Genomic DNA, 17798 nt, shown 5'->3' with positions numbered 1-17798 from the left:
GACCATCGGGGTGCTCAAGCAACGGTTCCGCTGCCTTGACCGCTCGGGAGGAGCCCTCCAGTACTGGGTGACAAGGCAGCGATAAGGGCAATGGGGAAGTGGCAGTGCTGGGAGCAGGAATGCTGTCATCCTGAGAGGACAGCAGCTTCCTGCTCCACTGACCCACTGCCACTCCCCCGAGGCAGCACCTCTGCATCCCTAGCAATCTGTTGCAGCACAGATTGCTGGCCTGCTGCGACACCATGAAAGCCCTGGTCGATGGTGGTAGACCCAGCCATGATGGCAGCAGTCAGAGCTTGCATTGCATCAAGCGGAGACTGCATGAGAGCAGTCTGAGATTGAATGCCACCAAGCATAGGTTGCATTACAGCGCTAAGACGTACGTTGCTTCCGCCGGTGCTGCAATGGAAGCTGCTAGATCACCCATCACACGGTCATCAGGTCTGGGTCACCACAGTCTCTCTGGGAGTCTACCAAGCTTTGCAGACTGGAAATAATGGGCTCCATGGTGTGCACAGAGTTCTGTGCAATGTTGGAGGCAGACTCCTCCACGCTCCTTACCATGGCCGACAAGCTCTCTGGCACCCTTGCCATTGCAACTATCTCCGTGTGCATGCCCATCACCCTTCTTCTAAAGGGTTCTCCATCGAGGTCCTCATCTGAATCCTGTACAGCAGAACTCGCCCTCCAGGGGAGGGCGCAGGAAGGGAGAAATGCATGCATGCAGCATGATTAGCTGGAAAGTGGGAAAGGCTTGTGGGGTGCAAGGGAAGTGGGATGTGAGAAGGAGTAGGGATGAACATACCGTTGTTATCCCCAAAGGGTCAACATCGTCGGTGGCCACGGCGCCCACCACCTGGTGCCCAATAATTTGCAGCACTCAAGTCTCTAGCTCAGACAGTAGTTGGGCGTCGGCTTGTCCCCCCACCCCACTTTGCATTTTTAGGAAAGTAAATAACTAACCATAACAATTATTACACGATTCCAGAGTTGGAAACTGTAATTAGAGAAAATTAATCAACAATCATATCCTATTTTTATGAGCTCGGTTTAATTGTAGAATGGAAAAATGCTTTCTAAACTAAAGACAAACAATATTTCAGTGTCTTCACTTCCCAAGTACAGTACTCATGGACATGTTGTGCTGGAAAATCAGTGCCTTTCTTTGTTTCCATCTTTTTCTGGACATTAAGTTTGCTGAGCAAGCCCAGTTTCGTGACTCTCATCTCTTGAAGCAGCATAGAGCAGGCAATTCTTCCTAACCACTCTTGTAGCAAAATAACTGTAGAGTATACTGCTTTTGATAGCTTTTAATCTGCTTTAAAAAATAAACTGTGTTCCACATGAGTATCACAAAGAGCCAATGGCCCAGAATCTGCTGGGAAATAAATGACTAGTGCACAGCGCACCGCGTTATTAGTGCGTTAAAAAAACACCAATTTCTGGCAAGGAAGAGATATGCTGCGAGTTGTGAATCGTCAAACTGCTGGACGAGTTGTGCCGTTCTGCTGTCAGCCTCGCAAAAACGGGATCTCACCATCAACCTCCCCATGAGTGTCAAGAAATTGCTGGATTTGTGTAGTAAATACAAATTAAACACGCCGCAGAAAACGAGGGCTGCTATTTCACGCTGTAAGGACTGTGTTTATTGAGGTGATTAATGGTCCCGACATGCTACTCAACCTCGGAGGGCCAGAAAAAGAACAATGGAAACTGTGGGGTCTCACTCCTGCAGGTAGTAAATTGTTCGAGGTTTTTTAAATTTTAAATTTTTAAATTATTTTCTTACTTTTCCTTTCTGTCTCTTGTTTCCCTCTCTTCATCCAATCTTTCTTTCCCCTCTCTCTTTCTTTGTATAATTTGACTCTAATTCACCATACTTCGTTCTCCGTTGTTCGCTCTGTTTCTTTATCCTTAAATTTCATTGGTTAAGGCCATCGATTATTGGTCCTGTCGTTCACCAATGTCCCAGATGTCACTGCGCCATTATCAATTTGCACTTCCAGCAATTTGCAGCGCAAAAATAATTGGAGCTGAAGGGTCAGGAAAAACATCCAACTCACACCGCATGCCGTGAGATGCTCCGCTCCAGCAAATTCTGCACCAATATGTGATAAACTAAAAACAAACAATCACTTTGCCAACATTACGGATTTACTACTTAAAGCACCAGTTGCTAGAAGCAAGAGTACCTTCAGGACTCACCTGTAAAATTCGTTGCAAAATTGATGGGAGTGCTATAAATCCTGTCATGCTGTTCAGTACTTGCTTTGTCAAGTGCTTCAGAGCTGTGGAAAGATTATCAGAATATAAACTTAACTAGTATTAGCCAGTGCATGCCGAGAAAGTTGTACATAATTGTGGAGCTGGGTGGTACAGTGAGTATTTTCACATTTGAAACCTGGTCAATAGGGTGAAGGGCTCCTCTCTCAAAGCTCCTTAAAACTTTTAAGTAATTAAGCAATCTCACTCACGGAGAATAGTTGATGGTTGGAGTGGGGAGTAAAAGTCTCACGCTGGTTCACATTTGAAAGGGTCTTTCTTGGCATGTGGTTTTTATGAGACTACGATTTATGGTGTAGGTGCATGTTAGGAAGCTGACATTACAAACTGGGACTGAAGGCTAAAATGCATCCAAGGATTATTCTGTCAAAATGATCAGGGTATACAAGACCCCAAAGTGGGCCTATTTGGGATGAAGTGTGAGGCACTGCTGCAAATTGCTGAGTTGCTCAGACACTTAGGGCAGGATTTTCATTCAGGCGTCGGGTTGGAGGCGGGACTACAACTTTCAAGGTTGTAGTCCCGCCTCCATCGAGATATGGCCAATCCACACGATTTTAACTTGATTGACCTTGTTGAGCCCGCCCAGCAGGCCAATTAAGGGCCACCCGGCAACAGGTGACGTCACAGACTGAAATTTCATCTGTTAAGAGGTATTGACAGATGAAATATCAGTGTTTGAAAGCTGTCAAACACTGACGGTCTTCTAACCTGAGTCCTTCTCCACAGACTCAGTTAGAAATCTCTCCTGCACAGTAAGCTGAAGGCTGTCACTTTTGACAGTTCGCAGCCATTCTGCTTTCTGTGCCGGTGAGATGAGGGACTCCCAGGACCTAAAGGAAGGAAGGCTGAAAAGGTAAAAGTCATTTAAACTTCTTTAATCACACCAAACACACTTACCTTTGCACTCATGCACACATCACTCACCTGAAGACATCTCAACCCCTCCAAGTCCTTCAACCAGACGGCCCGCCTCCTCTAACTTGGCGTGGTTTGGAGCTGTCGGGAATCCCACATTTCAACCTTTAAAGTAGGGATTAGGCTAAAAACTGCCCGTTAACAGGCAGTTAATTGGCACTAATCCCTTCCCGCCTCGGGTAGGCGGGTCCCAGTGCAGAGCGGGTACCCGCCTCCTTTGAAACTGGCATGGAGGCAGGTTTGGGTGCGGGATGGGGTCAGGACCCCTGATTTTTGGGATTTTAACCCCCCACACGCCTACAATCCCGACTCCACGGCCCAATGAAAATCCCACCCTTACACTCTGAAGATATAGGGGTCGATTTTAACTCAGGTGCGGGGAATTGGCGGGTTCCCCGAATTTAGTGTTTCTCACACGAATCTAAATGGGTCTGTGAGATTGATGCAATTTTAACTGAATTGACCAATTGATTTCCAACGTGTGGGAAGCCTTGGCAATTGAGTATTTCCAGTCAGAAAGTCGCAGAACATGATGTCATCATTGCTGCTGCTTTTAAGGTCCACAGCAAGCCTTGCTTCTTCTGCATTCTTCCAAACTTTACTATTAGGATGGTGCAGGAGCCTGCAGGAGCAACGGCCAGTAGGAGGGCAAGAGCTGCCCCCAAATTTGATGAAGCTTCACTCCAGGCATTGCTGGATGGTGCTAGGGCCCACAGGGAGGTCCTGTTCCCTTCTTCAGGGAGGAAGAGGCCTCCCAGTCAGACCAAGGCTGTGTGGCTACAGGTGGCTGGTGAAGTCAACTCCTTGGGGCTCACACGGCACACCTGGATGCAGAGCAGGAAAAGATTCCATGACCTTCATCGCACTGGAAAAGTAAGTACTGTATGAAGTTTCCATCACCTTCAATCTGATCCCCATTGCCTTTCCTCACAAGCACTCAGCTTTAGCAATCTCTTCCTCCACATCCCACTAGACACTCGCATCCATGCACCCTTATCCATTCCCTCTCTCTCTATGCTCACATTCACATAACTATTCCACCATGCAGCCCTCACACTCCCTCTCACTCTGATGCTTTGAACACAACTGACAACACACAGGAAGGGCCCTTGGTCTTGCAACCTCACTCCATCTTTGTCTCCTTCTAAGTATCTATGCTATGCAATCTCTGCACTCACTCCTTCATTCTCACTCAACCTCCACTTGTCTCCCTCATTGCAGGAAAAGAGAGCTCACAACAGGAGAGAGTGAGCCAGTACAGGAGGAGGGCCACCCTCATTAGCCCAGCTCACCCCCTGGGAGGAAGCCGTCCTGGAGATTGTCGGGGCTGACAGAGATGCGGAAGTTGGGGAAGGACAGACGGGTGCATCCCCGCAAGCTGGTGACAGAATAGTTTTCCATCTCTCTCATTGGCATTGCATGAGTCGCTGATAATGATTCTGAAGCTACATCATATGGACTTATGATCATCTGCAAAGTGCAATGTGCATGTAACCTTGGCATCACATCTCTAACTTTTTTCTTGACTCCCCCACAGGACCATCGAGAGCCCCGTCCCCACTCTGCAGGAGAAAGAGCCTGAGATGCCAGACTCCTCAGAGGAATCTGCAACCTCTGAGGGCGCAGCGTCAGCAGAAATAAGCGCACCCAGCACCAGCGCAGACACTCACACCTCAGTGGGACCTTCGTGACATAGAGTAGAGTTGTCATCTGGTGTATCACAGCTCACAAGTGAGCATCAGCAGATTGTGGAGACAGGGACAGCAGTGGAGAGTCCTCGTCGGAGGGCGCAGGACTCTGCCAGCTCGGCTCAGCTGCATGTCGACCCTCTGCCTCTGGGTCCATCCGTAAGATTAGAGGTGATGGAACTCCATGCACAGATGCAGGAGTCTCTGGCAGGTTTTGTCTCCAGGGTCGCTGCGACGGTGGAGCGAATGGAGGAGTCCATAGCGAACATGAGCAGAGCCTTTGTGGAGTCAGTGGCGCATGAACGCATCAACACGGAAAGGATGGCTACCTACCGTAGAGGAGAGGATGGCTACGATAGAGGAGAGGAGGGCTACGGCCATGGAGGAGGTTAGTCACCAGGGTATGGAAAACATGGTGAGTGTTCAGAATAGAATGACATCTCTTGAGGAGCGATGGGCATCTATTGAACAGAGAAACCAGACCTTCATGGAGGTCCTTCTGAGTAGGACTGCCATTGCAGATACGGGTCCCCATGGCCCCCCTGATGTGCAGCAAGGTGCTCTCAAGCCACTTGCAGGCACTGAGGGGGACCTAACCCATGAGAGGGAGGTTGGTGGCAGACCTCAAGGAAGTGGGGGCTCCTCTCCAAGCGCTCACACTTCCATGCCACTGCAGAGCCCTCGGTCAGAGCCCCGCCAGAGTCCACACCCAACTGAGATAGACGTCTCAACTCCTACACAGTCGCAGGAGCAGCAGAATGCTGACGAGCCCTCACAGGCTCGCCACCCCAGAGGACGCCCGCCAAAGGTGTCGAGACAGGAGCAGCAGGAAAGTGAGCAAGGGGCCTCCACATCTGCTGAAGCCACAGGGGAACCACTACATAGGAGCACGCGTAAGAGGAAAATAAAGCACAAATAGTCACAAGGGTAGTCATTTGGGTGAAATGTTGTGTATTTTGTAAAAATGCCATCAGCTGTTTGTTTTGCATAAAAATTCTGATGGCAACTTCTGCAGTTGTGGCATGTGTCATTTCGCGAATGGGGCTGGAGGTCCTCTAATGTCAAGAAGGGAAGGAAAAAAAGGCCTCCCATGCTTCTGGTAGATGTCTCAGTTGAGGAAGCGCTGAGTGAGGGTGGCGAGAGGGGTTTCGCAGGTCGTCACACTGGAGAAGTGTGTGAGGCTCCAACCTTCCACAGGTGTGGTTAAGCCTGGTAAAAGTTGCCACAGGCCTGAGACAACAAAGTCCTGCCACCTGCAAATGATGACTGATCAAATATCCTCTTTAATGGTTGACCTGCAGCTGATAGTCATAAAGCCAATAGTGCTCACGCCAGGTTTCACAGGCGTAATCCCCACCAGGCGTGTTTTATGTGGGAAAAGGGTTAAACAGGCAAGGGCCTGTTACAGGAAACTTTGAGTTATCCGGAGGTGAATCATCCGGCAAGCTGGAGCCACCGGCAAAAATCAGGAGCCGTTTTTTATTCTTTTTGTTTCTTTTCTTTGTTTTTTTTTGAACAGTCAAGCTGTGCAAGGTCTGTAGCTAAGCAACAGCTTCAGCTAGAGACGCTTGCCGACTGTTTAGAGGCTGTTGCTAAGCAACAGGGTTTGTTGATTCATACGGAGATGAAAATCTTCGTATGTTTCAACATTAGCTCTGGAGTGTACGGCAGCAGCTCGGTCCCGTCGGTGCCGGATAGCACAAAGTTTCCTGTAAAATGGGAATATAAAGGCCAATGAGTGCTGTTTAAGGGCCCTAAAGACCAGTCCCGCCTATTGGAGGCAGGACTGATTCGGGACCATCAGACACACCTGGGTTAAAATGGCTAGGTGTCGGGAACCAGGCCGGGGGGGGGGGGGTCCCGACCCCCAGGTTTTGCGATTTTAACCCCCCACACGCCTCAAAGCCCGCCTGACAGTGGAGTTAAAATTGAGCCCATAGAGTCCATTTATGAACATCACTCATCAAGAAACCACAAATGGTTTCAATCTATGCTCACCTAAACTGAGCAAAATTTTACTTCACCATATTGCTGTTAATACAGGTGGTTTGTGGAATTCAAAGTCCAACATCGCAAAAATATGTATTTTTTGATTGTGCCATGATGTTTGGGATAGTGCCACTTCAGTTAACTGTTTGTACTGCACTATTACATTGATGGGCTGATTGTAATTGTGCACCAGGGAAGACATGGCCTAATACTATGCAAGTAATTTAAAAGGCCATTTCCTCCTCAAGCACAGAGCATCAATTAACTGCTGCGCACCAGAGCAAAGGTCACTAAGAATCCCATCAATATCTGAGCTATTAAATGCTCATTTTTGGATGGAGTGGGGGAATCTTATAGTAAATTGCAGTGAATTGCCTTCGTTCTAATTGTATGAAGCTGAAATCAGTGCACTATAATAAAACTGCTGCTTATAAGATGAATATTGGATCAGTAAACCCGAAAAGAACCTTAATTACAAGTTTGAAGTACAATTTTAAATATCAAGTCCAGCTCTGCAACAGTAGCAAAATATTTAATCTCATTTTGTTATAAGTGCTCTGGTGAAAAGCCATGGGGCAAATTACAAATATTTGTATTAAATACTGTTCTGTCTGAGAATACAGTCTCTAACTGATCCGGTTCGGTCTCACAGACTTCTTCTAAAGTGCCTCCAGTTTCATCGTAAAGCTCTGGATGTTTTTCTTTCCAAACAGCATTTGAGTGGAGTCAAAATCGCTTAGGTCATTAAAATTTTTGACACACAAATGTTCATAAAATGGAGAGCAATTAATATAATCCTTCCCTTAATTTGCCATCTTAGCTAGTCAGTTTTATACAAAACATAACTTGCTAGTTAGTTTTTCAGATGAACAAGCCGTTATTGTCAGTTGTACAAATTACTTCCTGCTAGTAAGTTTCTGAGAGGAATCACCTATTTGTCTATTTCTAATCTCTCAGTTTCTCACCAATGAAATACTCTGGCTCTCACAAATCAACACAATTTCAGGGCTCACTTAGCTTCTCACAAACTAACATAGTCAAACTTCAAGCCTCGTATGCCCTTCAATACTCAGGCTCCGTGGACTAAATCTCTGCCAGTTTCAAGTGAATTAATTGCTCCCACCAAATCTCTCAGGCCTTTTACCTCAATCTTCCAAGTAGCTTTGTGATTAAGATTTTTCCAGAACTTTCAAGCAGAATTGCGATGGGTATGGCTTAAGATGGTTCTAGAATCTCAAGCAGATTTAGAGTAGAGGTATCTTAAGTTGTTTCTAGCATCAGATTTAGAGTAGTTGTGACTTAAGACTTTTCTGGCATCTCCAGACAGATTTAAAAGGGAAATTCTGTCCTTTTAATTTTAATTTAATTAACAAGCCAGTTCCTTTGATGGTACGATTTAGACCTTAATGGTTCTCTGGGATCCTGGGCATCAAAAGGCTTTTCCTGAACACGGCCTTTATTTCTGCTAAAGAATAGAACTACCTGTTTTGACTATCTTGTAAAGCTCAACACAATAGCCAATTACAAGCTAAACTCGCATCCTTTTTCCTTCCTTTCAAAGTTGCCGTAATAAATTCACAGAACTTTTTTTTTTAATTCTCAGGTGGGTGTCACTGCCAAGGCCAGCATTTATTGCCCATCCCCAGTTGCCCTTGAGAAGGTGGTGCTGAGCCGCCTTCTAGAACCTCTGCAGTCCATGTGGTGAAGGTACTCCCACAATGTTGTTCGGTAGGGAGTTCCAGAATTTTGACCTAGCGACGATGAAGGAACGCCAATATATATCCAAGTCAGGGTGGTGTGTGACCTGGAGGAGAACCTGGAGGTGATGGTGTTCCCATGTGCCTGTTGCCGTTGTCTTTCTAGATAGTGGAGGTTGCGGATTTGGGAGGTGCTATCGAAGAAGCCTTGGTGAGTTGTTGTAGTGCAGTGCATCTTGTAGCTGGTACATACTGCAACCAAGGAGCGCCAGTGGTGGATGGAGTTTAAGGTGGTGGATGGGATGCCAATCAAGCGGGTTGCTTTGTCGTGGATGGGACAGCTGCACTCATCTAGGCAAGTGGAGAGTATTCCATCACAGTCCTAATTTGTGCCTTGTAGGTGGTGGAGAAGCTTTAGGGAGTCATGAGATAAGTCACTCGCCGCAGAATACCCAGCCTTTGACCTGTTCTCATAGCCATGGCATTTATGTGGCTGGTCCAGTTGAGTTTCTGGTCAATGGTGACCCAAGGATATGATGGTGGGGGATTCGACGATGGTAATGCCGTTAAATGTCAAGGTGGTTGGACTCTCCTGTTGGAGTTGGTCATTGCCTGGCACTTCTGTGGCACAAATGTTATTTCCCACTTATCATCCCAAGCCTGGATGTTGTCCAGGTCTTGCTGCATGCAGGCATGCACTGCTTCATTACCTGAGGAATTGTGAATGGAGCTGAACACTGTGCAATGATCAGGGAACAGACCCACTTCTGACCTTATGATGGAGGGAAGGTCATTGCTGAAGCAGCTGACGATGGCTGGGCCTAGGACACTGCCCTGAGGAACTCCTGCAGCGATGTCCTGGGGTTGAGATGATTGGCCTCCAACAACCACAACAACTTCCTTTGTGATAGGTATGTCTCCAGCCAGTGGAGAGTTTTCCCCGATTCCCATTGACTTCTGTTTTACTAGGGCTCCTTGATGCCACACTTGGTCAAATGCTGCCTTGATGTCAAGGGAAATCACTCTCAGCTCACCTCTGGAATTCAGCTCTTTTGTCCATGTTTGGACCAAGGCTGTAATGAGGTCTGGAGCTGTGGTCCTGGCGGAACCCAAACTGAGCATCAGTGAGCAGGTTATTGGTGAGTAAGTGCTGTTCAATAGCACTGTCGACGACACCTTTCATCACTTTGCTGATGATTGAGAGTCGACTGATGAGGCAGTAATTGGCCGGATTGGATTTGTCCTGCTTTTTGTGGACAGGACATACCTGGGCAGTTTTCGACATTGTTGTGTAGATGCCAGTGTTTTAGCTGTACTGGAACAGCTTGGCTAGAGGCGCGGCTAGTTCTGGAGCACAAGTCTTCAGCACGGCAGCTGGGATGTTGTCGGGGCCCATAGCCTTTTGCTGTATCCAGTGCGCTTGATGGCACTGTCAACGACACTTTCCATCACTTTGCTAATGATTGCTAATGATTGAGAGTAGCCTCATGGGGTGGTAATTAGCTGGGTTAAAAGTGGCCTGCTTTTTATGGACTGGACATACCAGGGCAACTTTCCACTTTGTCAGGTAGATTCCAGTGTTGTAACTGGAACAGCTTGGCTAGAGGTGCGGCTAGTTTTGGAACAGAGGTCTTCAGCACTGCAGCCAGGATATTGTTGGAACCCATAGCTTTTGCTGTGTCCAGTGCGCTCAGCCATTTCTTGAGATCACGTGGAGTGAATCGAATTAGTTGGTGACTGGCATCCATGGTGGGGACCTCAGGAGGAGGCCAAGATGGATCATCCACTCAGCGCTTCTGGCTAAAGATGGTTACGAACACTTCAGCCTTGTCTTTTGCACTCACATGCTGGGCTCTGCCATCATTGAGGGTGGGGATGTTCATGGAGCCTACTCCTCTCCTGGTAGTTGCTTAACAATCCACCACCATTCATGATTAAATGTGGCAGGACTGCAGAGCTTTGACTTGATCCACTGGTTGTGGATCCTTAAGTAAATTTTCCTACATGCTCCAAGAGCACTTTTGAATTCTGTAACTAATGATTAACATATCGAACCTCCATTTACATGCAAACTGTAGCAGCATCGCTTTAAGAATACTTAGCAAAAGTTGTAATATCAGAGATCCTTTTAAAAATCAAACCATGACAAAAAATGAGTTAACTTCAGTAGCTTTATTCTAATTCTATTTGCTTTTTTAATTAATTAGTTGATTGCCTGTGACATTGATTTTGGATATTTTTATTAAAAGTATATTTACGATATTGCATCTATACATTACTGTATATACAATTTTATAATAAATGGTAAGAAAATATTGATCTGTCCCCCCTCAGCCTATATTTTATTTACAGCGCTGGTAGCACATTTATAAGGGATAATTTTTTGTAGCCAAAAATAAAATCAGGCAAAACTTTTCTGTGATTGCATCCTAGAACGTCAGCATCAGAAAGTCATTTAGGTGATTCAGAATTAACTATGCATAATAATTCAGCCACTTCAAACCAACAGACTGAATAACTCATCCAAACAACTGCTCCTGATGAGGTTGCCTGCAGTTACTGCTAAAATGAAAATATTCAACCACAAAAAATAAACTGAAAGACTAAACCAATAAATCTAAGTTCCTGCTTCAAAAATTGTTGGACAGCTTGTAGAACAAAGGCTATGGCACACTGTAACAGCAATGATAAGGACAGTCAGAGAAGGGAATAACTGAAATAAAGGCTGCAATTTCACCGACCGAGGTGGGGCCGGGGTTGGTGTCGCGGTCCCAGCCCGCTGCCTACTGCAGCCCGCACTCTCCACTGATTTTACATTGATTGGGCTTGTTAAGCCCGCCCTGCAAAGTTCCTGTCAATTAAAAAAGGAAGCAGGTCTGAAGCACGGTGGCATAGTGGTTAGCACTGTTGCCTCACAGCGCCAGGGACCCGGGTTCGAATCCGGCCTCGGGTGACTGTCTGTGTGGAGTTTGCACATTCTCCCCGTGTTTGCGTGGGTTTTCTCCGGGTGCTCCGGTTTCCTCCCACAGTCCAAAGATGTGCGGGTTAGGTTGATTGGCTATGTTAAAAATTGACCCTTAGTGTTAGGGGGATTAAATACGTGGGGTTACGGGGATAGGGTGGGATATGTGTTGGTGTAGGGGTTACGGGCCGAAATGGCCTCTATCTGTACTGTGAGGTTTCTGTGTTTCTGAAGTCATTTGATGACACCTCATCAGCCGGTTTCCTTAAAGGGGCCAATGTCCAAACTGATTTTGACAGCTCTGTTGTCAGTGTTCTGCAGCATTGAGGTGCTGCAAACACTGACAAGCACTGCACAGAAGTGCATGGCTGCACCCAGGCTCTCCCATGCACGCAGGGAGGTTCTCTTCCCTTCCCAGGAGATCAACACAGCCTGGTTGCACATTGCACAGGAGGGCACAAGCAGGGATGTCGTCAGGAGGACCAGGCTGCAGTGGCGCAAGCCTTTCAATTATCCCAGTAGATCACAAAATGTTACTGCCAAGCCACACTCAACCTCATCCTGCTGTGCCACTCATCACATCCACATCGCTCTGTCTTCCCTACCCTACTCCTGCACATCTTTACTCACACCAACTTACCTTGCACCTCCACCCATCGCTCTCTATCTGCATTATCACTTCCCCATTTCACTAGCCACCCCTCACACTTGCCCTCATCCTACTGCAAGCATACCAACTAACAACACACAAGGGTAGGCACTTAGGTGGTTTAGCCAATATGAAGTTTCTGGTAATATACTGTCAAACACTGAAACCTTTATATTCAGCACTTTGCATTCTTGGATAGATGTGTGTGCACCTTTTTAAGTGGCTTAGTGAGTTGTAGTGAATGGTGAGACATAAGGGTAACCCACCCCCCCCCCCCCACCGGCAATGGTGACGAGTGTGAAAGGAATGGCTTCGGCATTGTAGGGATGCTTTATGGTGTTGGTGTGGGGTGGTGCCAACCTGGCGCATCATTTGGCATCCAGGATGTACAGCGTCAAGTGAAGTAAATCTGGTCATGGTGAGGCCATCTCTGGTGTCCCGGGCAGCAATGTGGTCGGGTGCTGATGCCCTGTGTAGTATCAGTTGATTGCGGAGAAGGCTGTTGCTGCTGCTGGTGTGCCCAGTGATGCTGGTGTTGGGGCAGATCTTGGTGGGATTCTGGGGACCAAGGTGAGATATTTTCAAGGGCTGATGGAATAGATGGCAGGTGATGTTGAGATGACAGAAGAAATCTCTCAATGGTGAGAGAGGTTGTTCCAATAATAATCTAATAATAATCAACTTTATTGTCATGGTTAGTGCACAAGTGTGGTACAACGAAATGTAGGCTTGCGGCTCCAGAGAGTGTACATTTAGATTAAGACATTTAAACATTCAACATTCATTTGGCTTGTAATACATTAACATAAACATAATAAAGTGCATTGGCAGATGTGCAGGCTTTAGAGTTTATTTGTGGAGTTCAGTAGGATGACAGCCCTGGGAAAGAAGCTGTTCCTAAATCTGGTCGTTCGGGTGCGAATGCATCTGTAGCGTCTCCCAGATGGCAGGGGGGCGAACAGACTGTGGCTGGGGTGGGTAGGGTCTTTGATGATGGTCAGTGACCTCCGTAAACAGCGTTTCTGGTATATGTGCTCTATGGTCGGTAGTGCGTTGGGCAGTTTTGACTACCCGCTGCAGGGCTTTCCGGTCATAGTAGCTACAGCTGCCATACCATACTGTGATACAGTTCGTCAGGGTGCTCTCTATTGTGCAGCGGTAAAAGTTAGAGAGGATCAGGGGTGACAGGTTACATCCCTTCAGCCTCCTTAGGAAATATAGGCGCTGCTGGGCCTTCTTCACCAAAGAGGAGGTATTGAGGGACCAGGAGAGGTCTTCCGTGGTGTGGACTCCGAGGAACTTAAAGCTGTCCACCCTTTCCACCACAGCCCCATGGATGTGGATGGGGGTGTGACTTCCGCCTTTAGACTTCCTGAAGTCCACAATGATTTCCTTGGTTTTCTTGATGTTAAGGGCCAGGTTGTTATCGGCGCACCACTTCACGAGATGCTGGACCTCCTCCCTGTAGGCTGACTCATCGTTGTTGGTGATCTGGCCTACCACCGTGGTATCATCTGCAAACTTGATGATGGTGTTGGAACCATGAACAGCCACACAGTCGTGGGTGAAGAGGGAGTAGAGGAGGGGGCTCAGCACACATCCTTGTGGGGCCCCCGTGTTCAGGGTCAGGGGGGGAGGTGTGGTTACCTAATTTGACAGACTGGGGTCTGTTTGTTAGGAAGTCCAGGGTCCAGTTGCAGAAGGAAGTGTTCAGGCCAAGAGTGTGGAGTTTGGTGGCCAGCTTGTTGGGGACGATAGTGTTGAATGCTGAGCTGTAGTCTATGAACAGCATTCTGATGTAGGTCTCTTTACCGTCTAAGTGATTCAATGCAGAGTGTAGAGCAGTTGTGATTGCGTCCTCCGTTGATCTGTTTGCACGATAGGCAAACTGGTGTTGGTCAAGAGAGGCGGGAACACTGGCTTTGATGTGAGCCAGGACCAGTCTCTCTCAACACTTCATTATGATGGGTGTGAGTGCGACAGGTCGATAGTCGTTCAGACACGTCACAGCCGTTTGCTTTGGCACAGGAATAATGGTGGCGGTCTTGAAGCATGTAGGGACTACTGCCTGGGCCAATGACAGATTGAAGATGGCGGTGAAGACATCAGCCAGCTGATCAGCATATTCCTTGAGTACCCGTCCAGGGATGCTATCAGGTCCAGCAGCCTTACGTGTGTTCACTCCGCGTAGAACACCCCTTACGTCGGAGGTCGACAGAGTGAGCACCTGGTCTTCCGGGGGTGGCAAGGCTTTGGTAGCCGGCTCCCTGTTGTCCCTGTCAAAGCGAGCGTAGAAGTTGTTAAGTTCCTCCGGAAGGGAGGCATCGCTAACCGGGGGGCTGGTGTTTTTACTCTTGTAGTCAGTGATGGACTGGATGCCTTGCCACATGCGCCAGGGGTCCGAGTTGTTGTGGAAATGATCCTCAATCCGTAGTGTCTGTTTCCTTTTGGCAGTCCTGATACCCTTTTTTAGGTTGGTCCTAGCTGCACTGTAAGCCGCCGCGTCGCCAGATTTAAATGCTACGTCGCGTGCTTTTAACAGCGAGCGGACCTCCCCGTTCATCCAGGGATTCTGGTTGGGGTATGTCCTAATATTTTTATGGGTCGTGACGACCTCAATGCAACTGTTGATGTAGAATAGCACTGTGTAGAATAACAACAAGGTGGCACTGGATAGAGAGTTGGCTCCAAACACTTGCAAGCTGCAGAAAGCTCAATGTGTCTTCCAAATGCAGTAACCAACAGTTTCTGAGCTTTGGAAGTGAACAGCTGTAACATGGGATCTTTCATACAACTTTGGCAGCTGTCAGGTCGAGAGAGAATTCAATGCTGAATCCACTCACGACATGCTGACCCGACGTGTTCCCCGAACAGCAGATAACCCGTGGGGGAGCATGTAAAATTGAAATGCAGGCTTAAAGCAACAGTTAATTGGATGTTAACAACCCATTTAATGATGTGAATTGCCTCCCCCGCCGCTTGGCGTCGGGTCTGCTCAGCGCCGACAAACCCGACACCTGGGAGACTTGCGTGGAGGCGGGTTGACAACGAGTTCCCTACCCGCTGTCAATCTTTGCTATTTTGACAGCGGACCTGAATCCGAACCCGCCCTCTGAGTGCCGGCAAAATTCATCCCAAAGTGTCTGGCTTAAGTCGTCTTATCTTACTGAAAACAGTGCAATGATGAGCGGTATTAATTGTAGCTTCTGTTCGCCACAGCATTTCAGAAATGTTTCTCTTTTAGCAGATTTTACCTTTGGCTGCTGCAAAACTCTGATAGGTATGTATATCAAATATATATTGGAAGTGCTGGGTGATTGCAGAGAATTTTGTGCCAATGAAAGCTTTTTTTTTTAAAAGAGTAAATTGGAAGCAGAACAAGAAACTGAAGCAAAGGATTTTATGCTGCTTTAAGGTTTCCTTCGCAACTCCTCAGATAATGAAGCAGTCCATTCCTGCGTGCAGCAAGACCCGGACAACATTCAGGCTTGGGCTCATAAGTGGCAAGTAACATTCGCGCTACACAAGAGCCAGGCAATGACTATCCCCAACAAGAGAGAATCTAACCATCACCCCTCGACATTCAAAAGGATTACCATCGCCGAATCCCCCACCCTCAACATCCTGGGTCACCATTGACCAGAAGCTTAACTGGACCACATAAATACTGTGGCTACAAGAGCGGGTCAGAGGCTGGGTATTCTGCGGCGAGTGTCTCACATCCCGACTCCCCAAAGCCTTTCCACCATCTACAAGGCACAAGTAAGGAGTGTGATGGAATACTCTCCATATGCCTGGATGAGTGCAGCTCCAACAACATTCAAGAAGCTCGACACCATCCAGGACAAAGCAGCCCGGCTTGATTGGCACCTCATCCACCACCTCAAACATTCACTCCTTCTGCCACCGGTGCACCATGGCTGCAGTGTGTACCATCTAGAAGATGCACTGCAGCAACTTGCCAAGGCTTCTTCGGCAGCACCTCCCAACCCTGCGACCTCTACCACCTAGAAGGCAGCAGGCACATGGGAACACCACCACCTGCAAGTTCCCCTCCAAGTCACACACCATCCTGACTTGGAAATATAATCGCTGCTCCTTCATGGTCACTGGGTCAAAATCCAGGAACTCCCTCCCTAACAGCACTGTGGGAGTACCCTCACCACACGGACTGCAACGGTTCAAGGCGGCGGCTCATCACCACCTTCTCAAGGGCAGTTAGGGATGGGCAATAAATTCCAGCCTTGCCAGCGACGTCCACATCCCAGGAATTAAAAAAAAGGAATGTGAAAAAGGTAGTGCACCCCAATCAAAAAGTGGAGAAAAATAGCTATTAAGAACACAAGACTAGTCAAGGATTGGGAAAAACCCATTCAGCCCATCAAAGCTCATCCTGTACTACGTTTACTTTATGTCATCTAATTGCATTTTGAAGAAACCCATTGTTTTGCATTTATTACCTTGATTAAAGGACTTTTTCCTATATCGGTACTAAATTTACTTACTCACCCTGGTCATATCTTCTTGACATACTTCAAATCAGTGTTTACCTTCTCCACAACATTTAGGGGGAAAAATTCAGTATCGCCCCTTTTGGGGCAGCATTATCGGCCGTGCGCAAAGTTTAGCGCCTGGCGCTAATTATCGCCTCCGACGGCAAACTTGGCTTTTATCGCCCCTGGAGGTGATTGGGAGTGCTAAATCAGGCGCTTCACACCTGTCTTAAGGCGCAAATGCCGAGGAGCGAGGCGCTAACTCAGAGCGCTGGCGAAGCAAGGAAGAGCAAATCAAAATGAACCTGCAAAGTGCTGCTCAGTACCCAAAACTCCTTCACACAGTGTTGAATCTCTCCCTCTCTCAGAATGCGTGGTGCAAAAATGTCACCAACAAAAAACAGCAGGAAGTGGTCGCCTTTAAATAGCGCTCCCCAGTCCCTTTCTGACAGCATAATGCTATCCTCAACCGGTCGTTGCTAGCGGCAGGGGGTAAAGCAGGGGGCGCCACTCAATATCCGTTCCGGGGCGCTGCACACTCGACTGACGTCATGATCTGCCGACGCAGGAGATCGTGGCGGTAGTGTTTAGCGCCGCCGCAAAATGTCTAGTTAATTTCGCGAGCGGCACAAACGTCGCTGCGCCCGGGCGCTAGTTGCTTTGCGCCCCATTAGCGCCCTCTTAAGGTGCTAATGGGAGGCGCAAACAACTCAATTTTTCCCCTTTAGTATTTTACTAGCTGATGTCCTGAGGCATTGCTCATGCTCCACCTCTCTACCTCTCTTTCCTCCTTTAAGACGCTCCTTAAAACCCAAATCTTTGGCCAAGCTTTTGGTCATCTGCCCTAATTTCTCCTTATGTGGCTCGGTGTCAAATTTTGTTTTATGACACTTCTGTGAAGTGCCTAGGGTAACTTTAGTTTGTTAAAGGTGCTATATAAATAAAAAAGTTGTTGTTGTTGCAAGTCAGAATTTATATGGGGGTGTTATGCATAGTAATATCAGGGATGCAGCATTGGGGGTAGCCTTGGGAACTAAGAGAACTGGGAAGAGAGTCCTGTGGTTTAGGAGCACTGCAAAAGAGGATTTTTGGGAGCAAAAGGGCAGGATGCGAGATCAC

General features: G+C 47.5%; 1 protein-coding gene across 11 annotated transcripts in view; it reads right to left on the bottom strand.

The window, feature by feature from the left end:
- Positions 1-17798, bottom strand: part of vps8 (VPS8 subunit of CORVET complex) — a 957961-nt gene that overhangs the window by 503874 nt on the left and 436289 nt on the right. For all 11 annotated transcript variants that reach the window (XM_085985669.1, XM_085985662.1, XM_085985663.1 and 8 more), the window contains one exon: positions 2206-2288. In XM_085985669.1, coding sequence (XP_085841795.1) covers positions 2206-2288 — 83 coding nt within the window. The remainder of the gene's footprint in view (positions 1-2205; positions 2289-17798) is intronic.

The sequence above is a fragment of the Somniosus microcephalus genome, chromosome 4 (genome assembly GCF_052327205.1).
Source record: "Somniosus microcephalus isolate GS21.2 chromosome 4, FLI_Smic_1.0, whole genome shotgun sequence".
NCBI lineage: Eukaryota > Metazoa > Chordata > Chondrichthyes > Squaliformes > Somniosidae > Somniosus > Somniosus microcephalus.
This window is presented reverse-complemented; position numbering and strand designations above follow the sequence as displayed.